Below are 25,063 nucleotides of genomic sequence, written 5' to 3'. Positions count from 1 at the left end.
AAAAAAGCTAATACAATCCTTGGCTGTACAAGCAAGAGGCATACAATCAAAATGACATGAAGTATTAGTACTGCTTTGTAAAGCCTTAGTAAGGCCACACTTGGAATGCTGCATCCAGTTTTGGTCAACACATTACAGAAAAGAGGTTCAGACTTTGAAAAAGCACAGAGCAGAGCAACTAAGATGATTAAAGGCCTGGAGACTAAAATAGTATTGCAGGATCTGGGTTTGGCTAATCCCGAGAAAAGGACTAGGGGGGACATGATAGCGGTCTTCTGATATTTGAGGGGCTGCCACAAAGAAGAGGGTGGTAAGCTTATTTTCCAAAACACCAGAAGGCAGGAGAAGAAGCAACGGATGGAAGCTAATCAAGGAGAGAAGCAACCTGGAATTGAGGAGAAACTTCCTAACAGTGAGGACAATCAGTGGAAGAGTTTGCCTCCAGAAGTTGTGAATGCTCCAACACTGGAGGTTTTTAAGAAGAGATTGGACAACCATTTGTCTGAAATATTATAGGATCTCCTGCTTGAGCAGAGAGCTGGATTAGAAGACCTCCTAGGTCCCTTCCAACTCTATTCTGATTCTTTCCCAGCTGAAGTGGGAGGGATGAAGGTCTGGTCCTTTTCCAGTGGGAGGGATCCTAGTGGATATTTTTGAGCCATTACCTCATTCTGAGGCTCCCTTCGCTGGAAAGGCAAGGAGAAAATACTGCTTTCACTTCTGCTTTTGAACTCTGCCTGGAGCTCAACAAACAAAGCCCTGAAGATACCAGGATCGGTTGCTCCGACGGATCTGTTCCTCCATCACCACCACCCTTACACGGTACGTGTGCCTCGGTTGCCCTTTCTCAGGAAACGGAGAATTTCTTATCTTAGAAACTGCAGGAGGAGAACGGATGTTGGTAATGTGGTCTGGAAGCATGAACTAATAAGGGCTTTGGTGCTTTAGTTATGGAGCGGAAACCAGCAGATTCAACTCTGAAGCATCGTCACTAAGAAAGTTCTGGAACGGCTCTCTGTGTTGCTGACTCTTAGACCGGAGACCTTCCCCAATGCTTGTGCTGTGGGACAGCAGCTCCCATTCGGGAGGGGCACCAAAATGTCTGGAAAGACATTAAGGATTAAGAAGGGGAAATCACAAGACACCACTGTACATCGTTCAAAATGAAAGATTGGTTCCCTTTGGCCTTAAAGTTGTGTTTTCTAATTTTTGGGGGGGGAGGAGGAGGAGAACTGTAGGGTCCTGGGTGCTCTCTGGGCTCGGTAGTTTTCTTGCAAGTGTTTCATTACCTAACTAGGTAACATCATCAGTGCTAGAAGGGAGTGGGGTTTATGGGGAGGAGGAGGAGGACTTGGGGTCCTTGGTGCTCTCTGAGCTCGGTTTTTTTCTTGAAGGCATTTCATTACCCAACTAGGGAACATCATCAATGCTGAAAGGGAGTGGGGTTTTCTCACTTATATACAAATGGTTTGCCCTGTCAATGTTGGTGGGGGAGTGTCCTTGGTGATCCCTTGGTTAGTCTGTTTGTGTGATTGGCAGTTCCCTGATTGGGGTGTTATTTGCTTGTTGGTCTAAAGTTGATCTTGCTGTTAATCTCTGCTCATTGATCGCTCGTGAGGATATGTTTTCTTGTGTTTTTGTTCCCTTTTTGGCTTGCTGATTGTCTCTTCGGAATGGCATGTAGATGTTGTTTATCTCTATGTGCCTGCTGATGGCTGATTTGTCTTGAATGCCAGGCTTCCAAGAATTCTTGGACCAAGACGTGGCTTGATCTAGGATGGTTAAAGTTTCCCAGTTGAAACTATAGTTAAATCTGTCAATGTGTTTACAATACACAACTACTTCCCAAACGAGTGATTTAAAACCCTTCTTCTGTGTCTGTAGAATATGCTGGTCCATAAACTGAAACACATTGGATTCCCATAACCATACTCACCTCAGTGCCAGTCGAGGTTAAAACCTAGCCAAACCCAGCCTGGTTGTATGAATTCAACCCCAAGAATTACAAACATTCATTTCCCAGAGCTATGCTGTCAGGCTTATTCTTCACGTTGTGTTCCTCTGTCGCTTCGTGTGGTCTCAGTTGATAATTAGCCACTTGGTGGTTAATCAGTGATCAATAGGAGAATGATTTACAAGTAGCTTTCTCCTGCTCTCTCTCTCTCTCCAAGGAGCTTGTAACCTCTTCCCGCGCCTGGTTTCCTGAGCAGGAATGGAGGAACTTCATGAATCTCTAGAGGACGCTTTGTTATTCGCACTTGATGACCTCCCCGGGGAAGATTTCAAGAGGTTCAAGTATAAACTCCACTTTTCTTACCTGGAGGAGAAGAAACTCATCCCCTGGGCCAAGTTAAAGGATGCCCACACAGTGGACGTGTTGTCGCTTCTCTTGGAGGCCTACGGAGAGCAGGGTGCGCAAGACACAACCATCAAAGTCCTCCGTGCCATCAACATGCGAGATTCCGCCTCCCGTCTCCAAAAATGGAAATATGATGGTAAGCTGGCTTCTTTTGTTTGGAACATGTCATCCTTCTGTTTTTGGGTTGTTTTCTGGCCAGGCAGAAATCCAACAGGGCTTCGCCTTTTGCCAGTGAGGACACATTACCTGCTGATTTGTCTGACTGTTGCACCAGAAGTGTTTTGTGAATGTTTTCTTACAAGGGCACTTTACATAGAAATAGTCCTGAACTCACAACTACAACTGAGGCTAGAATTTGTGTTGAATTGCAAACTGGTTGCTAAGGGAATTGCGCCTGATTTTACAACCTTTTTTTGTTACAATTGTTAAGTGAATTCTTGCAGTTGTTAAATGAATCAGATAATTGTTATATTTCCACCATTGATTTTGCTTGTCGGAAGCCAGTTGAGAAGGTCACAATCATTTGACCCCAGGATGTTGCAACCATTGTAAATACAGGCTGATCATGAGAGTGGGAGGATGCCAACAGTGGTTGGAAGGGACCTTGGAGGTCTTCTAATCCACCCTTCTGCTCAAGCAGGAGACCTGGCCTATACCATTTTAGACAAGTGGCTGTCCAGTCTCTTGTTAAAAACCTCCAATGATGAAGCACCCACAACTTCTGAAGGCAACTTCTGTTCTATTGGTTGATTGTTTTCACTGTCAGAACATTTCTCCTTATTTCTAGGTTGTGTCTCTCCTTGCTTAGTTTCTATTTGTTGCTTCTTGTCCTGCCTTCAGGTGCTTTGGAGAACAGGTTGACCTCCTCTTCTTTGTGGCAGCCTCTCAAATACTGGAATATTACTGTCATATCTCCTCTAGTCCAACCCCCTGCTCAAGTAGGAGACCCTACTTGATGATATTGGTTGTCCAATCTCTTAAAAACCTCCAGTGATGGAGCACCCACAACTTCTGGTGGCAAGCTATTCCACTGATTAATTGTTCTCACCATTAGGAAGTTTCTCCTTAATTCCAGGTTGCTTCTCTCCTTGGTTAGTTTCCATCTATTACTTCTTGTCCTGCCTTCAGGTGCTTTGGAGAATAGCTTGACCCCTACTTCTTTGTGGCAGCCCCTGAGATATTGGAAGATGCTATCATGTCACCTCCTAGTCCAGTGGTGGGATTCAAGTAATTTAACAACCGGTTCTCTGCCCTAATGATTTCTTCCAACAACCAGTTTGCCAAACTGCTCAGAAAGTTAACAACCAGTTCTCCCAAAGTGGTACGAACTGGCTGAATCCCACCACTGCCCTAGTCCTTCTTTTCATTAAACTAGACATACCCAGTTCTTGCAACCATTCTTCGTATGTTCTTCACATTTTTGCTAAGATGTCCTGCATCTCTACAGTAGATGTTTGTGGGGATCAAGCCATTCAAGAATCCATTCCTTCCTCTTTTTCAGGCCCTCAGAAGAAACCTCGTGGACACCTGTCTTGATTGTGCCTGTGACAAATGCACCCTACATTTGTTTCGAAGCAAATGTGCAGATTTGCCGGCTGGCCCAGTCTCAAAGGTGTCTCAACATCCTGGGCATTGGATGATTTTTTTTTTTTCACAACGTCCCATCAATTTTCTCCTCTCCATTCAAAGCCACAGAGGTGGCCACTTTGCAACTTCTGGGAGAATTCTGGGAGTTGAAGTCCACAAGTCTTAAAATGGAGAAGGTTGGGCATCCCTGCTTTAGCACTTCGCTACAAGTTGTCTGGATGCAAATGGCCCCAGATCTTCCTTCCTTCTGAGTTTCCCACAAAGGACATTGAATGAACTCTTTTTGCAACAGCACAACCTCCCATCAATTTTCTCCTCCATGTTCAAAGACATCCACAGCATCCATGACATGGCACATATAAGTGATGCTTGAACAGAGCCCACAGGATTGTCTGAGACGCTACCCATCCTCTCCATGGCCTGTTTTTCTTGTTACCTTCTGGGAAGGGGCTTCACAGTATCCAAAACAGAACATCCAGATTCAGTTTGGTTCTATGGAGCCTCAGTCTTGTGAACTCTCAAGTTTCCTCTTTCCGCTATGTATTCAAAATGGACAGTGAGATAGATAGATAGACAGACAGACAGACAGACAGACAGACAGACAGACAGACAGACAGACACATACAGTGGTGGGATTCAAACCGGTTTGCACGACTTCGGCCAAACCGGTTAGATAGATAGATGATAGATGGATAGAGTTGGAGATGGAGATATGTGTATGGTGTAGGTATATACAGGTTGTCCACAACATACGACCACGACTGAGCCCAAAATTTAAGTTGTTAAGTGAGAAATTGGTTAAGAGGCTTCCTTGCTGACTTTGCCCGTCGGAAGATTGCAATATGACCCCAGGACACTGTGACCATCGTAAATGTGAATCAGTTGTCAAGCATCCAAATGTAAATCATGTGACCCTCAGGGATGTTACAAAGGTCGTAAGTGTGAAAAACGGTCCTAAGTCACTTTCTTTAGTGGTGGTGGAACTTCGAATGGCCTCTAAATGTTTTAAGTCGAGGACTACCTGTATATGTATGTTTATAGCTTGTGTATATGTGTGTTACATATGTATTTTTGGTAGATATATTCCTAAACTCTCTCTGAAGCAGGAAGGTCTGGATAGTAGAAGCCAATTCAATCCCTAGCAAGATGGAATAGTTATTTGTGTGGAAACATTCTGGTTTGAGATGGTTCCAAAACTAGGTCTGGATAGAACTGCTGTCCTCATAAAAGAAAAACATCTGAACATCCGGCTCCAGATGGAACTGCAGGAGAAGTTACGGCCAGGAGAACTTTGTCCTCTGTAGTTGTCGTGATGTTTATACGCTTATCTGGACCAGAATGCCTTGGCAGCCATATGTTACACCCTTATCACCTCTCAGTTAGATTACTGCTCTTGCTGGGACCGGCTGTAAAAAATGATTCAAAAAGCTACTGTTAGTAGCAGCCAGGTTGTTCCTGGGTGAAAGACGATGAGCCTTGGTAGTACAGGGGTTTAAGGCACCCTGTTATTAAGCTGGTTATTAAGACCAGCTGCCTGCAATTACTGCAGGGTTCGAATCTCGCCAAGGCTCAAGGTTGACTCAGCCTTCCATCCTTTCAAAGGTAGGTGAAATGAGGACCCAGTTTGTGGGGGCAATAAGCTGACTTTGTATAAATATATACAAAAAGGATGAAGGCTATTGCTGAGCACATTGTAAGCCGCCCTGAGTCTTCGGAGAAGGGCGGCATATAAATCAAATTAAAAAAAAAAAAAAAAAGACGGACAGGAATTCTGGTTGGTGCTTTGACTGCCAAGGAGCTTCTGAGCCCATCCCAAAATAACAGGTGGGGAGCTTAGAATAACTTTATTGTCACTTCGAGTGTACACTAATCGGCATACATTAAAATGAGATTTTGCTGCATAACCAATTTTGTTGTATACATGATATACATTTACAATAAAGGCTTGGCATAAGACCCGGGTACCTTCGAGACCGACTTCCGCCACCGATAGCCTCCCACCGGCCAGTCCGCTCCCACAGAGAGGGTCTCCTCAGGGTGCCATCGGCCAAGTTATGTCGGCTGGCGACACCCAGGGGGAGGGCCTTCTCTGTGGGAGCCCCAGCCCTGTGGAACGAACTGCCCCCGGAAATACGTAAGATCTCCGACCTCCGGGTGTTTCGCTGCGCACTGAAGACCCTGTTGTCCCGCCAGGCCGGGCTATCAACACAATAGTTTTAAATTGGGGTATTTAAATTTTCTGGGGTCTTAAATTTGAACCAAATTTATTTAATTATTTTAAATTTTAATTGCTGTTTTGTCTTGTGTTTTTAAATAGGCTGTACACCGCCCTGAAATAAAATAAATAAAAATAGAAATAAAATTATTATTATTATTATTATTATTATTATTATTATTATTATTATTATTATTATTATTATTATTATTATTATTATTATTATTATTATACCACTACAGCTCTCAAAGGGTCATTACCTCCAATATACACTACATAAACATGACAGAATAAATAAATAAATAAATAAACACATACATACATAGATACATACATACATACATACATACATACATACATACATAATTATGTATATACCAGTGATGGATTTCAAAAATTTTTACTACTGGTTCTGTGGGTCTGGCTTGGTGGGCGTGGCTTGGTGGGCATGGCAGGGGAAGGATACCCCTCCATTCCATCCCCAATCCAGGGGAAAGTTACTGCAAAATCCCCATTTCCTCCCAATCAGCTGGGACTTGGGAGGCAGAGAATAGATGGGGGTGGGGCCAGCAGAATTTTTACTACCGGTTCTCCCAACTACTCAAAATTTCCACTACCGGTTCTCCAGAACTGGTCAGAACCTGCTGGAACCCACCTCTGGTATATACCCACATATATTCTATGACACAGAGAAACAACACAGTCTAGTTCGGATGTATACATGTACATGGCGAGAAAAACAAATCTTGTGAGTTTACCAGACGGATGGCCTAGGGAACAAAGCTTTTACAGAAACTGGAAGTTTTTCTAGAAATCCTTCGAAACCCGTCACAGAGGGGAGCAAAAGAAACACTGTGAAGTGGGTGTGTGGGGTCTCTAATAAGGCTTTGAGCTCTAATCACATAGCGCTTATAAAGCAGCATCCTGAATGATGGGAAGCGAGCTTCCTATAATCTTCTCCACTGTCCTCACCACTCTCTGTAGGGACTTTCTATCTGAGACACTGCAGCCACCAAACCAAACGGTGATGCGGTTTGCTAAAATGCTCTCAATTGTGCCTCTGTAAAAAGTGGCCAGGACAGAAGGAGAAAGATGTGCTCTCCTCATCCGACACAGGAAATGCGGACACCAAGGCGCTAGGAAGCTCTCGATAGCTTGGCTTCAGGATATCTTAGAAAGGACCATCTCCACCAAGTGGAAGATGCCTACTGGGGTCCCATCTTTAGCAGAATTTAGGGGGACAAGGCTCAAAGGTTCTCTGGCATGGCCCCTATACTCTGAAATACCACAGCTTTCTTATTAGCCTTTGCAAGTCCATCCAGGCCAATGCTTCTCAACCTTGGCAACTTGAAGAGGTGTGGACTTCAACTCCCAGAATTCCCCAGCCAGCACTGCTTCCCCATTGACTTTGCTTGTCCGAAGGTCCCAAAAGGAGATCACATGACCCCGGGACATTCTCTTGTTTTCATCAAAGTTTTTTATTTTTATTTCTCATAAAACATATATAAATGTACAATCTCTTTAGCCATTCTTATCACACATATTATCTTTTGGTTTCCATATTGGTTCATTCTTCATCCTAAAACTTTAAAATACATTCAGATTTGCTCGTCTACCATTCCATATCTCCCTTCTTCCACAACAGCCATTCCTCTCCTCCTCTCCTCTTACCCTTCCCTCCCTTCATCTATTCTTTTCAACTTTCTTCTTTCCTCCTCTCCTTCCCCTCCTCTCCTTCCCCTTCCTTTCCCCCACTCCTCCCCTCTTCCTCTCTTTCTAACCCTCTCTCCTACTCTTATTTCCCCTCCCTTTCTTCCTCTCCTTTTCCCTTTCTTCTCTCTCTCTCTCTTTTCCTCCCTTCTCCTCTCTCCTTCCTACCTGTCCCTCTACTCCTCTCTCCCTTCCATCTCCATTGTTGTGTCCATTTTCAATTCAATATTTTATCAAGATGGAATTCGAGCAGCCCCAATCTTATATTTACCCACATTTTCCTTTCAATCTCTTTTCTATTTTGCTGGTTACACATATATCATCCTTAGCGTATATTTATATAGTACCTCTTTTTTCGTTTTCCCCCTTCTTCCCCCTTTTTCATTTACTCAGGTAGTCATGTAAGGAAGCAAAGAATTATTGGGTTAAAATACAAACATGGTTAGAAGGAATGCTACACCAGCGTATAGAATTAAGACCAGAGACATTTTTATTGGGAATTTTACCAGAGAAATATGGCAAAGAAGATACGTATTTGACCATACATATAATAACAGTGGCTAGAATAGTATTTGCACAAAACTGGAAAGCAGAAAAAATCCCGTTAGAAGGAATAATAATATTTATTATTAATAAATAAATAATAAATAAATAAATAAATAAATAATATTTATTTAATAAATAAATAATAAAGAAAATTTTAGAATGTGTAGAAATGAACAGATTAATATTAAGAATAAAAGATAAAGAGGAATCTGTGTATTTCAAGACATGGGGACATTTTTATGATTGGCTAGAAAAGAAATATGAATAAAAATAAATGAAAGAAAAGACAAAAAAAAAATAGAAGACTCTGGGACATTCAACCATCACAAATACACGCCAGTTGCCAAGCATCCGAACTTTGATCCCGTGACTACATGGATGCTGCAACGTTCATGTCAAAAATAGTCATACGATCCTTTTTCCAGGGCCGTTGGTTGTAAATTTGAGTGGTCACTAAACAGAAGGTTGAAAGTTTGGTTGTAAATATTAGCTGTATTTTCCCATGGTTGGACTTGGGGAAAGTCCACTTGTGTCTCTTTTAAACAACCCAACTGCTGGGATGCCATCTGTTCTGACAGGCAGAATAAGACTATCCAACCTGCTTTTCTCTTTGCCAAAGAATTTGGATCTTGGTTTAGAAAAGTACAGGTAGTCCTTCACTTATGACTACAATTGAGCCCAACATGTCTTGTTGTTAAGTGAGACATTGGTTAAGTGAGTTTTGTCCCATTTTACGACCTTTCTTGCCACCGTTGTGAATCCCTGCATATTAAGTTAGTGATGGTTGTTAAGTGAATCTGACTTCTCCATTGATTTTATTTGTCAGAAGATCGCAAAAAGTGATCACATACAATTGTCATAACTATGAGTCAGTTGTTATGCATCTGAATGTTGATTGTGTGACCCTGGGGAGTCTGCAACGGTCGTAAGTGTGAAAAACAGTCATAAGTCACTTTTTTCAGTGCCATTGTAACTTTGAATGGTCACTAAGTGAACTGTGTTAGAGTTTGCAGCAATCCAACAAGCACACAAGAAAATAATTCAGCAGGATTCATGTAAAAAAGAAACTTCTTCATATACAGTAATATAAAGCATGATGCATGTATACAGTACCCATGCAGCAGAAGCCAGAACCAGAACTCAGAATCCAGAAGCACAGAATCTATATAATCACAGAAGCTTTATATATATATACAGGCCACACCCAGGCTCCGAGCCATCTCCCACGGCTCACAACAAATCCTGTTTCTTAGTCACCAAACAGTTCCCATTGGCTGACTTGTTGTTATGGCTATCCCAGTTCATAATTTCTTATATACTGACAAACTGTTGTAAGTCAAGGACTATCTCTATTATTTCTGCCACTGAATTAGGAATGTTTTCTTTTGATGTGTTTCTTTAGATCTCAGGAAGAAATATAAGAGGCACATCCGAGAGGTTTTTCAAAATCTTCCTCAACTTGGCCCGCACCCCAATCGGAAGGTGACTCTCCAAGAGAACTATGTAGAACTTCTTCTGAAGAGGAGACCAGAACTGCCCAAAAGAGATCATGAGATGATGGCTGTGGAAAGAAAGCACCGGGAGATGAAGAACCATCCAGAAAATGGCCTGAAGGTTGATCTGGAGAACTTATTTCATCCACATCCTGAAGGAGAAAACTCAAAAACTGTCCTGTTGCTTGGACCTTCAGGGACAGGTAAAACCACAGCCACGTGGAAATTCATGTTGGACTGGGCATCAGATAAACTATGGCTGACCAAGTTTGCTTACGCCTTTTATATCTCTTGCAACGCCCTCCGATGTGGCACCAAGCTTATGAGTACAATGGAGATGATCCTCAACAGTTGTCCTCCAGGAATAGTTTCTATGGAGGACATTTTGGCCAACCAGGACAACCTTCTCCTCATTGTTGATGGTTTTGAGGACTTGAAGCTCTCTGATGTCCCAGCTGATACGCTGGACAAGGATCCCCATCAAAAGCAGGAAGTGGTGAGTCTGTTGATAGGTCTGCTCAAGAAAAAGATCTTCCCCAAGTGTCATCTCCTGGTGACCACAAGGCCCATGGGTGTGAGCCCACTGTTGAAGTGTCTGAGATCACCACTCTTGGTAGATGTGTTGGGCTTTGACCCTGTTCACAGGAAGGAATATTTCCACCGCTTCTTTCAAAATATGAAGCAAGCCAACCAGATATTTGAATTGGTTCAAAGAAATGAAAGTCTTCTCAGCATGTGTTTCCTCCCCGCAACCTGTTGGGTCATTGGCTCCATTTTCCAACAAAACCCACAGGCAGAATTTCTTCAAGAGATCCCTGAAACAGCAACACTCACTGAAATTCACCTGCATCTCCTCTTGAGTTTCTTGGGTACCAATTCCAGGCCAAGCCACCTGGAAGCCCTCTGCTCCTTAGCAAAAGATGGAATACTCCACAGAACAATGACCTTCCATGAAGAAGAGCTGAAGGAACGTGGCTTGGATTATTACTTGACTTCAGACTCTCCTTCTGCAAGTAGGAAAGTCTTCCACCAAGATGTTCAAGTGAAAACCTTGTACAGGTTCACCCACCTGAGTTTCCAGGAGTTTTTTGCAGCCTTGTTCTACCTGCTGGACACTGAGGAGACCACCGGAACACCTTCCCGAGATCTGAGTGAGGTATTTGGAGATCAGAAGGAACGTACCAGCAGGTACCTCGTGTTGATCCGTTTTCTCTACGGCTTGTCCAACGTGGAAAGAATGAGTGTCCTTCAAAAATCATGGTCCTTCAAGCTATCCAGGACTAAAGTTTGGCCAGAATTGCTAAGGTGGGTGGGTCAGGAAGCCAAAGCCCACTCCTTTAAAAGAGAAGAGGTTCTGTTGGAATTGTGTCATTGTATTTATGACATGAAGGACGCTGTCTTTGCCCAGAGAGCGATGAAGGATGTCCACGACTTGGATCTCAGAACACAACTTTTGACCAAGCTGGACTTCAAAGCTTTATCCTTTTGCCTGTCAGCTGCTGAGGTTTTGAATTCAGTCCGTCTCTCTGGCTGTGAGTTTGGGCATCAAAGATTCCAACATCTTTTGCAAGGATTCCTGAAATCTTCAGAGATCCAGTAAGTAGAAAGAGACTCAAGGGACAGTTGAGTTGACGATGGGTTCAAAACATATCATTTGATTGTCCAATCAATACAGGTAGTCCCTGACTTACAACAGATCGTTTAGTGACCGTTCGAAAGTCACTGAAAAAAGTGACTTAGGACCGTTTTTCACACTTATGACCGTTGCAGCATCCCTAGGGTCACGTGCTTGGCAACTGTCTCATATTTATGACGGTCGCAGTGTCCTGGGGTCATATGATCCCCTTTTGCAACCTTCTGACAGGCAAAGTCAATGGGGAAGCCAGATTCGCTTAACGACCATGGGAGTTGAAGATGTCCACCCATCTTCAAGTGGACAAGGTTGAAAAACGTTGACCTGATGGGTGATGGTCAGAGCATGGAAAATGAGAGGATAACAGAATAACAGAGTTGGGAGGGACCTTGGAGGTCTTCTAGTCCAACCCCCTGTTCTCTTAAGAACCTCCAGTAATGGAGCAGCCACAACTTCTGAAGGCAACTTCTGTTCCACCGGTTAATTGTTCTCACTGTCAGAAAATTCCTCTTTAATTCCAGCCCGGCCCTCTCCTTGATTAGTTTCCATCCGTTGCTTCTTCTTCTACCTAGAGGTTGTGTTTGTGTCTACCAATTTCCTCCATAATCCTTTTATGTGTGCCTCTCTCAATTTCCACAGGCTGAACCGGTGTGGCCTCTTTCCCACTGCCTGCAGAGACTTGACACCCATCGCAATGATCAACGCAAGGCTGACCAGTCTGGACTTGGGTGAAAACCCCCTGGAGGATTCCGGGTTCTCCTACCTGTGTGAATGGCTGCTTCAGCCCACCTGCCCACTTCAAAGCCTCAGGTGAGCAGCCTCATCTCCACCCGGAGGGCAGCAAATGGGAGGGTCTCATTCAGTGGTGAAATGTAAAATTTGTTACTACTGGTTCTGTGGGCGTGGCTTGGTGTGGGGGGGAGGTAATGTGACTGGGTGGGCGTGGCCAACTTTTTTTTTTTTTTAACTTTGAAAAGCATTTTTTCTATAACCTCTTCAGACGAAGAGGTTGTAGAAAAAATGCTTTTAAAAGCCTCTGACGATCCCAGCAGAACTGCAGGATCATCAGAGGCTTTTTTTTTAAAAGCATTTTTTCAGCCGAAGAGGTTGTAGAAAAAATGCTTTTAAAAGCCTCTGACGATCCCAGCGGAGCCGCACGATCATCAGAGGCTTTTTTTTTCTTTTAAAAGCATTTTTTCAGCCGAAGAGGTTGTAGAAAAAATGCTTTTAAAAGTTTTTTAAAAAGCCTCTGATGATTGCACGACTCAACTGGGCATGGTAGGGGGGGCACGCAGGGATTTTTGCTACCACCTGCTGCCTTTGCTACCGGATTGGGCGATCCGGTCCAAACCGGGAGCATTTCACCCCTGGTCTCATTCCCTTGTCCGACACCACTTCATTATCCCCATCCCCCAACCCTTTAAATTTAACTACTCTCAAATACTGTTCATCCCAAAAGTGGCCCTCTTCACACCAGGGCGAATTTGGGGCTTGTAAAAGGGGTGCTGGCAGGCCCCATGTGACCTCGCCTTCTGCCATCCTTCACTAAATCAGTGTGGCCACTTTAAATCTGACCAATAAACCATGGTTTGCACCCCCATGGCTGAATTTCGATGATGCCGATCCACCCACCAATCAGCTTTTTTCTTATTTTCTTCTCCAAAAACTAAGGTGCACCTTATACTCCGGTGTGTCTTATACTCCAAAAAATATGGTATATACCTCTATCAATCAATCATCTTTAGGCTTTTAGGAAAAGATTGGACAACCATTTGTCTGAGACGGTATAAGGACTTGAGCCGGGGATGGAGTAGAAGACCTCCAGGGTCCCTTCCAGCTCTAGGATTCTGTGATTCTATAATCCCGGTGCAAATCCTTTCCCACCCCACCCCAATTCTCCATCTCCTACAGGCTGCCCTCCTGCAATCTCACAGCTGCCGTCTGTCGGCCCCTTTCTCAAGTCCTGGAATCCGGCTCTTCCCTTCTGGAGCTCAACCTGGGGGCCAACAGCCTCAGTGACATTGGAGCAAAGCAGCTGTGCCAAGGGCTGAAGCCCCCCTCTTCTCGGCTACAGAGACTCATGTAAGCGTCCTCGATTAGTTTCCATCTGTTGCTTCTTGTCCTGCCTTCCGATTCCTTGCAGAATGGGTTGACTCCAGGGATGGGTTCTAATTTTTTTTACTACCGGTTCTGTGGGTGTGGCTTATTTTGTGGGCATGGCTTGGTGGGGGGGGGGGTAATGTGACTGGGTAGGCGTGGCCAACTTTTTTACTTTTAAAAGCATTTTTTTCTACAACCATAAGAGGTTGCAGAAAAAATGCTTTCAGAAGCCTCTGACGATCCCAGCTGAGCCGCGCGATCATCAGAGGCTTTTTTCTTTTTACTTTTAAAAGCATTTTTTCGGCCGAAGAGGTTGTAGAAAAAATGCTTTTAAAAGAAAAATTTTAAATTGAGTTAAATGGCTTGAGTTAAATTTTAAACTGATTTTAAATTGGAATTTTTTAATTATGGCCAGAATATTTAATTATTTTAAACAGTTTTTAGATTTTGTATGTCTTGTTTTTACTTTGGCTGTTCACAGCCCTGAGTCCTATATTGGAGAAGGGCGGTATAGAAATTTAAACAAATAAATAAATAAATAAATAAATAAATAAATAAATAAATAAATAAATAAATAATAAAAAGCCTCTGATGAGGTGGGCGGGGTAAGCGAGTGGCGACTGGGCCGGGGACCAGTTCGGGGGCATGGCCAGCCAATGTTATTACCGCTTCTCCGAACTACTACAAATTTTTACTACCGGTTCTTACGAACCGGTGCAAACCGGGAGCAACCCACCACTGATTGACTCAGATTGCAATCTGGAATTCTGGGATGGCTGGAACTCCATCCATCATCCATTCGGCACCATCATAACTTGGGACTGTCGCTGAATGAATCAGTTGTAGGTTGAGGACAAACCTGTATATGTAATCTTCGACTTATGACCACAATTGAGCCCAACATTTCTGTTGCTAAGTGAGACATTTGTTGGGTTTCCACACCCCCACTTGTATGACCTTTTTTGCTACATTTGTTAAGTGAATCATTTGCAGTCGTTAAGTTAGGCACCCGGTTGTTAAGTGAATCCGGCTTCCCCATTGACTTTGCTTGTCAGTTGCAAAAGGACTGCTCTGCAACTGCCATAAATGTGAGTCAGTTTTCAAACCTCCGTATTTTGTTCACATGACCATGGGGATGTTGCAATGGTCATAAGTGTGAAAAACGGTCATAAGGCTCTTCAGTGCCATTGTAACTTCGAATGGTCACTAAATGAACTGTTGTAAGATGAGGTAGAGCACCTGAAACTCCACATTATGATGGCTCCTCGTTTGGTTTGCAAAAGAGCATTAAAGCTTAGTCAACCTTTCTCAGGTCTTAAGTTCCATCTGGAGGGTTTTTCCTTTTCCCTCCTGCGTTGTGTTACGTTGTGTTGCTGGGACACATCTGGTGAAACTGAGGATGGAAAGTGTCAGGGCACAGCAGAGGGAACTCTTGTGTCTCTTGTCCACCAGTTTGGACCCCCAAGAACCAACCAGCTTTCTGGGCAACTAGCCACACAAACAGAGACTCACCTGCTGGCTAGATCTGTCTGAAAACATGATGAGGGATTTTGTGATCTCCCAAACATGGTGGGCCCACGGGTGTCCTTGTCTTCCATTGCAGCTTACACTCCTGCGGCCTGACTGCCAGTGCCTGTGAAGACCTGTCCTCTGTCTTGGAAACCAGTGAGACCCTCTTGGAGCTGAACCTTGGGGATAACAGCCTGGGAGATGAAGGGGTCAGGCAGCTGTGCCAAGGGTTGAGACAAAGGTGCTGCAAGCTTCAAAAGTTGATGTAAGTGTGCAGTTCTCCCAGGGACCTGGGAAAAGAGTTTGACCCCTCCCCCTCATCTTTGTAGGAACCCCTCAAATATGATACATCATCATCATCTTCTTTTAATGACCCCATAATCCTTTGCGGGGTGGAATCTGGGCAATTGAATGGAGCTGAGTGTTTACTGGCTGGATGCCCTTCCTGTCACCAATGAGGAGTTTTGTTCAGGAGATACATTCTCATTGTGCCCAGAGAGAGAAATATCTGACTCTAACCTAGGATCGAACTCTCAGCCTCCTGATTGTGAGGCGAGAGCTCCACCTCTAGGCCACCGCACCACTCCGCTATCAATATGGTAAATAACAATAAATAATTATTTTAAAAAAGTTGGAAGGGGCTCCAAGATCCCTTCCAACTCTGTTATTCTGTTATCATCAGGAACGGTGGGTGGTCTGGTCTTCAACATTTAGCTTGGCTTCTGCTGACCCCATTTTTTTGAGTGGACCTTGGTCAAAGAGCCTTGGTAGTACAGGAGTTTAAGGCACCCTGTTATTAAGCTGGTTATTAAGACCAGCTGCCTGCAATTACTGCAGGGTTCGAATCTCGCCAAGGCTCAAGGTTGACTCAGCCTTCCATCCTTTCTAAGGTAGGTAAATTGAGGACCCAGTTGTGGGGGCAATAAGCTGACTTTGTATAAATATACAAAAGGATGAAGGCTATTGCTGAGCACATTGTAAGCCGCCCTGAGTCTTCGGAGAAGGGCGGCATATAAATCAAATTTAAAAAAAATAAAAAAATGGCCGAAATAAAGTCCTTTGAGCTTTGAGTGGGAACAGTGGTGGCATCTTTGCCATCTTAAATTGATTCTCATCTTCCAGCCCAGATGAGTTGAATTTCCCAGTCTCCCAAGAGCTGCGACGGAAATAAAGATGATTTAATTTCTGCACAATGTTTTGTCAAGAGGTCTCCCAGCCACCTGGCTGGTGGGGCAGTACCCGTATCAGCTTCCAAAACAAGGCCATATGGCTCACGAATTTATGCTGCCCTGCTCAGCAGTTGGTGCCATCAACCCTTCAGCTCACAGCGATGGGCATCAGATGATCTGCAAGCTGTCAAAACTGGCATCTTTGCCCGAAAGCCTGACTTCTTTCAACATGAATCTCAGCAAAAAAAATAATAACAGAATAACAGAGTAACAGAATAATAGAGTAACAGAATAAGAGTAACAGAATAATAGAGTAACAGAATAATAAAGTAACAGAATAAGAGTAACAGAATAATAGAGTAACAGAATAATAAAGTAACAGAATAAGAGTAACAGAATAATAGAGTAACAGAATAATAGAGTAACAGAATAATAGAGTAACAGAATAATAAAGTAACAGAATAAGAGTAACAGAATAATAGAGTAACAGAATAACAGAATAGAGTAACAGAATAATAGAGTAACAGAATAAGAGTAACAGAGTAATAGAGTAACAGAATAATAAAGTAACAGAATAAGAGTAACAGAGTAATAGAGTAACAGAATAATAGAGTAACAGAATAAGAGTAACAGAGTAATAGAGTAACAGAATAATAGAGTAACAGAATAATAAAGTAACAGAATAAGAGTAACAGAGTAATAGAGTAACAGAATAATAGAGTAACAGAATAAGAGTAACAGAGTAATAGAGTAACAGAATAATAGAGTAACAGAATAAGAGTAACAGAATAATAGAGTAACAGAATAAGAGTAACAGAGTAATAGAAATACAGAGTAACAGAATAGAGTAACAGAATAATAGAGTAACAGAATAATAGAGTAACAGAATAACAGAATAGAGTAACAGAAAAACAGAATAATAAGAGTAACAGAATAACAGAATAACAAAATAACAGAGTTGGAATGGAGGTCTTCTAGTCCAACCCCCTGCCCACACAGGAGATCCTACACCATTTCAGACAAATGGTTGTCCAACCTCTTCTTTTTTTTTTTTTATTGCAAAAGTTTTACAATTACATTTTCACCCCTTTTTTTTCACCCCCCCACCTCCCTCCCCAAACTTCCCGTCCTCCCTAGCCCTCCCTAACCCTCCCCCCCAGACTTCCCTATTATATACTCATAACTAATAATACTGATATATATACCTGAACCCATCCCTCCCCCTATATAATTTTCCCTCTTTATCTCTTTACATTAAAATATTTCTAATACATTGTTTTCAAATAAAAGCTATTTGGTACTTTCTAGTTTGGTATTTGTTCTGAACATATTCTATCCACCTTTTCCATTCCCATTCATAAGTCTCTTGTGAGCAATCTTTTAAATATGCTGAAATCTTCGCCATCTCTGCAAAACTGGCCATCTTCAAAGTCCATTCCTCGATAGTAGGCAAAGCTTCATTCTTCCAATATTTACCTATCAACAATCTTGCTGCTGTTATCATATACAATATTAATTTTATTTCACCCCGTGTAAAACCCTTAACTATACCCAATAAAAACAATTGTGGAGAAAATTGAATTTTTTTCTTCAAAACATTCTGCATGACCCACCATATTTTTATCCAAAAAGCCTTAACTTTCCTACAGGTCCACCAAACATGATAATACGTAGCATCCAAACATTCGCATCTCCAACATTTTGGCTGAACATTAGGGTACATACATGACAACTTTTTAGGATCTAGATGCCATCTATAAAACATTTTATAAAAATTTTCCCTCAAATTCTGCGACTGTGTAAATTTAACATTCTGAACCCAAATTTTTTCCCATGTTTCCAACATCACTGGTTCTTCAAAATTTTGTGCCCACTTAATCATACAATCTTTAACTAATTCCGTTTCTGAATCCCTTTCTAGCAAAACATTGTAAAGCCTTTTAATATGCATTGGACCTTTCTCTCTTATATGTCTAACCAATTCTTCCTCATACAACATAATACCAGTTTTTTGGTCCTCTTTCCATCTCAATTGTAATTGATTATATTGTAACCAGGTTAAATTAATCCCTTCGTCCAACAGTGTCTGCAATGTCTTCAACTGCCATCTGCCCGCATCTGTAAAAAGAACCTCTTTGTATAAAAACCCCCCGAGTGACATTATATTTGTATTCCACAAGGTATGACCAAGATCCAGCCATAGCGGTATTTTATAATCCCATTTGAGTCGGTGCTTCTTCCAAACTCTCATCAAAGAGTCTCTAAGTATATGACTTTTAAATACTTTATCAACTTTATCATCATAAAATAGGTAAGCATGCCATCCAAATTCAAGATCAAAACTTTCTGCATTCAATATTCCAGCCTTTTTACTTCCAAACCAATCACTTGTTAAAGTTAAAGCTGCTGCATCATAATATAACTGTAGGTTTGGAAGTTTAAGGCCTCCTCTTTCTGGAACATCTTGCATAATTTTCAATTTCACTCTCGGCTTTTTCTCGTTCCAGACAAACTTATTAAGTCCAGTTTGCCAAACTTTCAGTTGTTTATCACTTTTAAGCACGGGAATCATTTGAAACAAAAACAAAAATCTTGGCAAAATGTTCATCTTAACTGCTGCTATTCTTCCAAGTAAAGACAGTTGCAGCTTTTTCCAAGTCTCCATGTCTTTCTGAACCTCTCGCCACAACACCTCATAGTTATTTTGAAACAATTTCATGTTTGATTCTGCAACCTGAACTCCAAGATATTTTACCTTAGGTACAATTTCAAAACCTGCCCTCCTTTCAAACTCATGTTTACGATCTTGTGTCATATTTTTGACTATCATTTTAGTCTTTTTTGAGTTCACTCTAAAACCTGAAACTCTACCATAGTCTTGTATAATGTCGTTCATCAAGATTATTGATTCCATTGGTTGTGATAGGGTAACCACCAGATCATCTGCAAATGCCTTTATTCTATAATCCTCTTGCCTTATCATTATGCCTTTCAAAATTTTTGAGTCCCGTATTATATTTAGCAAGACTTCCAATGTTAAAATAAATAAAAGTGGGGACAACGGACATCCCTGTCTTGTTCCTTTTTCAATTTTAAACTCTGTCGTCAAACTTCCATTAATAATAATCTGTGCTTTTTGCTCTTGATAAATTGCTGAGATCGCCTGTATAAATTGGTCCCCAAAGCCCATCTTTTTTAAAGTCTTTAGTAGAAAATTCCAATCCACTCTATCAAAGGCCTTCTCCGCATCCAAAAAAACCAGCACTGCAGAAATCTGTTTATTCTTATCAAGATATTCCAATAAGTCTATTACTTGCCTTACATTGTCCTTCATATATCTGCCCTCAATAAATCCCGCTTGGTCCGCATGAATCACCTTTTGGATTACTGGCATCAACCTGTTGGCTAATACCTTCGCATAAATTTTATAGTCTGTGTTCAAAAGAGATATTGGTCTGTAGTTCTCTGGTTTTTTAGGACCAACTTGTTCTTTTGGTATCAAAGATATATAAGCAGTTGTCCAGGATGGGGGTATTTTACCCCCTTGTTGAATATTGCAAAATAAATCTCTAAGTTGTCCCACCATTTCAGCTTGTAAAGTTTTGTAATACACTGCAGTCAAACCATCCGTGCCAGGAGCTTTGGCTGTTTTTAGCTGTTTAATTGCTGCTGTTATCTCCTCCTCTGTTATAGGATAATTCATACTTTCCTTTTGTTGATCAGTAATTTTTGTAACTCTCTTATCCTTTAAATATTTTTCTATAAGTCCATTCTGCACCTCTTCTTTGGCATATAGTTTAGTATAATAATCCACAAAAGCTTCTTTAATTAGTTTTTGTTGAAAGATTTCTTTCCCTCCAATATCAATACTATCAATAGTCCGTATACTTTGTTTTTTCCTCAATGTGTAAGCCAACCATCTGCCCGGTTTGTTAGCGTTGCAAAATGTATTATGCTTCGCATATTGTAAACTTGTTGCAACTTGTTCCGCCATAAGCATTTGAAATTGGTCTTTCAAAAGTTTTATAGCACTTCGTATTCTTTCATCTGTTGGATTTTTAATAAGTAACTGTTCTTTATTCTTTATTTCCATTTCCAACTCAGATCTTTTCTTTTGTCGGAGCAGTCTATGTTTAGAGTTCATGTAGATGAGTACCCCTCTCATATAAGCTTTACTTGCATCCCAAACAATTTCAATTGGGGTACCTTTATTCAAATTTATTTCAAAAAATTCTTTCAAGTGCTTTTTAAGTTCTATTGTATTTTTTTCATATCTAAACAAGTTCTCATTTAATCTCCAAGAACGTCTCTCAACCTTATCCATCTCAATTTCTGTCCATACAGGGCTATGGTCAGTCAGAGTTCTTGGAAAAATCTTTGTTCTTTTTGTCTTAACAAGTAGATCATTTGACAACAGGATAAAATCAATCCTAGAAAAAGATCTATGTCTATCCGAAAAAAAAGTATAGTCCAATTCATTTGGATTATGTATTCTCCAAACATCTTTTAATTCCATATCTTCTTTCATATCAAAAAAAGTCTGTGGTAATCTAATTCTAGACTTTGCCAAGCTCTTTTTATCTAGTTTAGAATCAATTACTCCATTCCAGTCTCCCATAATTAAAATAGATCTATAGTCCCATTGCAATATTTTAGTATGTAACATCTTGTAAAAATAATCCTGTTGTTGGTTGGGAGCATAAATTCCAATCAAAAGAATTTGACCATTTGCTGTGAGCAATTCAATTGCTACAAACCTACCATCTTGATCTGCTTCTATAACTTTCGCTGTTAATTTTTTATTTACATAAATAACCACACCATTCTTTTTCTGCGAAGTTGAAGATATATAATGTGCTCCTAGTTTTGAATTTATCAAATATTTTTGATCTTGAGTTGTGATATGCGTTTCTTGTAAACATATTATATCATTATTAAATTGTTTCAAATATGTAAATAATTTCTTCCTTTTCTGTGCTGAATTCAACCCATTGACATTCCAAGATAGACACTTAAAGGTCATCAGCCTCTTTCTGGAGCACAGAGCAAAATATTTGAAGTTCATCCGAGAGCTTCGATCTCGCTCCTCCCATAGCTCCACTCTCTTGTACGATACTCTTAACTGCCTTCTTGTCTTGTCTTTCCTGTTGTTGTTGTTGCTTTTGTTTAAGTAGCTTGGATTGGGCTCTAGTTATACGTTGATCTTTAACTTCTGTCAACTGAATCAAATCCAAAATTGGAGAAGAATCCAACAAGGGCTCACTCAGAAAACCTCCTTCTGCACCTTGCACTACTTCTAATTCCTGCTTGGACTGTTCTTGCAATTGCCTCTCTTCACTCTCTTTAATCTCCAAAACTGTGGATGTACGTGGAGATGGTGTTCTTTCCTTAAGAATAGTAGTGTAAAAGTGTTGTGCCTTCTCCACGGTATTCAACCGATACCCTTCTCCCTTGTATCTAAAAATTAACCCAGCTGGTGCGTCCCACCGGAAGGGTATCTGTAAATTTCTCAGTTCCTTAACAAGAAAACCAAATTCTTTTCTGGCTTTCAGCATTTTAGGAGGTAATTCTTTAAAGATTTGAAGTCGTGAACCCCCCACTTGTACAGAAGTATAAAAAGATTTTTGCAGGATATCATTTCTAATTCCTCTTTCTGTAAAGTATATGACCACATCTCTAGGCAGTTGTCTTTGTCTGGCCACCCAAGAGTTCACTCTATAGGTTTTATCTATTTTGTGAAATACCACATCAGGATTAACTTGTAGAATCTTGGCCAAGGCTTCAGAACAAACTTGTCTCAAATCCTGTCTCTCCTCCTCTCGAATTCCCCGAAGCCGTATGGCGAATTCCATCGCCCGGAATTGTATCATAACAATCTCATCATCAATTCTCTGCATTTTATTATCAACTTCATCAATTTTATAATCATTGTCTTTCATCTTGACATTAACTTCTGATTTGAATTCTTCAACTTTATAATCAACTTTCCCAATAAATTCTGCCAGGCCAGACGCCACTTCTGATATTTTTTTGGTCACCTTATTTTGATTCTGTTTCACCATGTCTTTGACTTCATTAATTTCCTGCATAAGTTCCTGATGTGATTTTTGAAATTTATCATCTATCTCCTGTTGACATTTTTGAAATTTGTCATCCAGAGTTTTAGAAATAAATTCTTTTAAATCTCCCACATCAAATTCTTTTTTCTGAGTTTGTAGCTGTTGAGCAGGGGGAAGTTGCGTTTGCTGTTTGTGTGTGGGGGATCCCCCCCCTAATGCCTTCCCTTCCTGCTTCTTTGAAGCCATCCTGGCTCGTGATCTAGTTTTTCTAAAGAGGGAAGTTCCTTTTCCTTTCCCTCCTGCACAAAGACTTCTAAAAAAGTCCCCCAGATTTGATCAAACAAGGGTTAAAATAAAGCAGAGTCCAATATTGAAAAGGGAAAAAAATTTCCCAGTTATTTCTCTTATAACAAACAAGGCAGCTTAGTAGCAACTTGGAAACTTTGTAGCAAAACAAAATAACTTCACCAATCCACACTCGCTGGCTCGTTAACTCTGAAGCTAGGCGCCATTTTTTTCAAAGCACTTTCACTCATTCGCATTTTCTCAGATTGAAAAGTCAACAAAGTGCTAATACTTGCGTTTCCAAATTTCAGGATTCAGGTAGTTTCGCTGTTTATTAAAGCTGGTTCTTTCGCTTTAAGTTTCCTGCAGCTGGCTTGTTCTGCAGGAGCAGAATCGTCCCACGCCGCCCGGAGTCTCAGCAGGTTGGAAGGGAGCCGCGCCTGTTTCCTCCCCAGAAACGATTCCCTGGGGGGTTACAGGGGCTCGACCTGTGCCCTGCTATCTCTCCTCCAACAATCCTCAGGATTTTGAAGTTTTCGAGCCGCTTCTCGATCGCGAAGCGGCTCTACAGGCGGCGGGGCTGGCGGAGCTTCAAAGAGCGCCGCCGTCGCCGAAGACAAGGAAACCGGAAGTCCTGTCCAACCTCTTCTTAAAAGCCTCCAGTGATGGAGCATTCACCACTTCTTGTGACAAGCTGTTCCACTGGTTAATTGTTCTCCCTGTCAGGAAATTTCTCCTTAGTTCTAGGTTGCTTCTCTCCTTGATTAGTTTCCATCCATTGCTTCTTGTCCTGCCCTCAGGGGATTTGGAGAAGAGATTGACCTCCAACTCCTTGTAGAGCTGCTGATGAGCAGAGATTTGCAAGCCAATTTGTGTTCTGGAGAGTGTCCCAATTCTGACGTTTTGGTTTGTTTCTCCTCCTTCCAGACTTACAATGAAATCGTTCAACCAAACCACGAAGGGGAAATTGCAGGCAGCTTGTGCGAGGCATCCTGGCTTAGTTCTGACTTCCTACTATCCTCCGGATTTTCCCCGCTTCCCAGGTACTGAAGAGTAAAAGTGGAGTTCACACCTGCTTTCCTGGTGCTCCTCAAGGATTGGGAGTATGGTGACATGGGCGGTAGGTGTGGAAACCTTCAAAGGCCAGCTCACCTTTTGCATTACCTGCTGCGTCGCAATCCTACAGCTGATTCACCTGCCTGGCTATGAGGTTCTGGTGGCCCTCTGGACTTGGCCATGTGGAAGATCTTCTCAACTGGAACTCCTCAAGAGGTTGAACTCCATCTTTCATAATCCCCAACTAGCATGTCAGAAGAACGTTCTGGTCCAGTCTGAGCCAGGATTCGCATAAAAATGATACTAGAGGCACTGCTTGAAAAGGAAGAAGTTTATTCAACAAATATGATTAGAGGACTGGAGGCTAAAACTTATGAAGAACCGTTGCAGGAACTGGGTAGTTCTAATGATGGCCAACCTTTTTGCCATTGCGTCTCAAAAGCGGAGGGAGTGGGGGTCGCGCATGCGCGTGCCCATATCCATAATTATATGCGCCCCAACCCCCCTTGCATGCATAGAACCCCCCTCCCCACCGCATCCGTCCCGCTTTTGGCACGCAATGGCCCGGTGAGCTGGGTAGGCCTATTTTTTGCTCTCCCCAGGCTCCAGAGCCTCTCTAGGAGCCTGGAGAGGATGAAAATGGCCTTCCCCACCCCATCCGGAGGCCCTCCGAAGGCTGGAAACGGCCCGTTTGCCAACTTCTGGTGGGACCCAGAAGGCGCAAAAGTCAATTGGTTGGCGCGCGCATGCACACCGGAGCTGAGCTCGGGTACCCACCGATATGGCTCCATGTGCCATCTGTGGCACGCGTGCCATAGCTTCACCATCATGGTTCCAGTTTAATGAAAAGAAGGACCAGGGGTGACATGATAACAGTCTTTCAATATTTAAGGGGCTGCCACAAAGAAGAGGGAGTCAAGCTATTCTCTAAAGCACGAGAAGTTACGACAAGACGCAAAGGATTGAAACAAATCAAGGAGAGATTCAACCGAGAACTAAGGAGAAATTTCCTGTCAGTGAGAACAATTGATCAGTGGAACGATCAGTTGTTGCCTCCAAAGAGATTGTGGGTGCTCCAACACTGGAGGTTTTTAAGCAGAGATTGGACAGCCATTTGTCTGAAATGGTATTATAGGGTCTCCTGCTTGAGCAAGGGGTTGGACTAGAAGACCTCTAAGGTCCCTTCCAATTCTGTTATTTGAGAGCATAGAAACACCCCTTTGGGTAGCTACAATTTTGGGCATAGAGGTTGGTAATATTTATAAGAAAGTTGGTAGGGTTGCCAGGTCTGCTTCCAAAAAATAGCGGACAAGCGGGGGTGGGTGGGGGGTTATGTAGTAAA

The 25,063-nt window shown here is 42.0% G+C and overlaps 1 protein-coding gene across 1 annotated transcript; it reads left to right on the top strand.

Annotated features, from left to right (window-relative positions):
- Nucleotides 1-628: 628 nt before the first annotated feature.
- On the top strand, nt 629-25,063 carry LOC117658282 (NACHT, LRR and PYD domains-containing protein 3-like). Its single transcript, XM_060684407.2, has 7 exons — nt 629-822; nt 2,172-2,495; nt 9,820-11,506; nt 12,183-12,353; nt 13,455-13,625; nt 15,247-15,417; nt 23,593-25,063. The coding sequence occupies exons 2-7, from the start codon at nt 2,213-2,215 to the stop codon at nt 23,720-23,722; spliced, it is 2,613 nt and encodes an 870-aa protein (XP_060540390.2). The 5' UTR covers nt 629-822; nt 2,172-2,212; the 3' UTR covers nt 23,723-25,063.

This window comes from Pantherophis guttatus, chromosome 2, assembly GCF_059756535.1.
Source record: "Pantherophis guttatus breed Tessera chromosome 2, ASM5975653v1, whole genome shotgun sequence".
NCBI lineage: Eukaryota > Metazoa > Chordata > Lepidosauria > Squamata > Colubridae > Pantherophis > Pantherophis guttatus.
Note: the sequence above shows the minus strand (reverse complement) of the source record. Positions and strands in the feature narration are given on the sequence as shown.

What these genes read in the sequence shown, in the direction of transcription:
- LOC117658282 (XM_060684407.2), top strand. Translation starts at nt 2,213, where the DNA reads ATGGAGGAACTTCATGAATCTCTAGAGGACGCTTTGTTATTCGCACTT. An exon ending in CTGAAATCTTCAGAGATCCA is followed by an intron (nt 11,507 to 12,182) that starts GTAAGTAGAAAG and finishes CAATTTCCACAG; the next exon opens with GCTGAACCGGTGTGGCCTCT. An exon ending in TCTCGGCTACAGAGACTCAT is followed by an intron (nt 13,626 to 15,246) that starts GTAAGCGTCCTC and finishes CTTCCATTGCAG; the next exon opens with CTTACACTCCTGCGGCCTGA.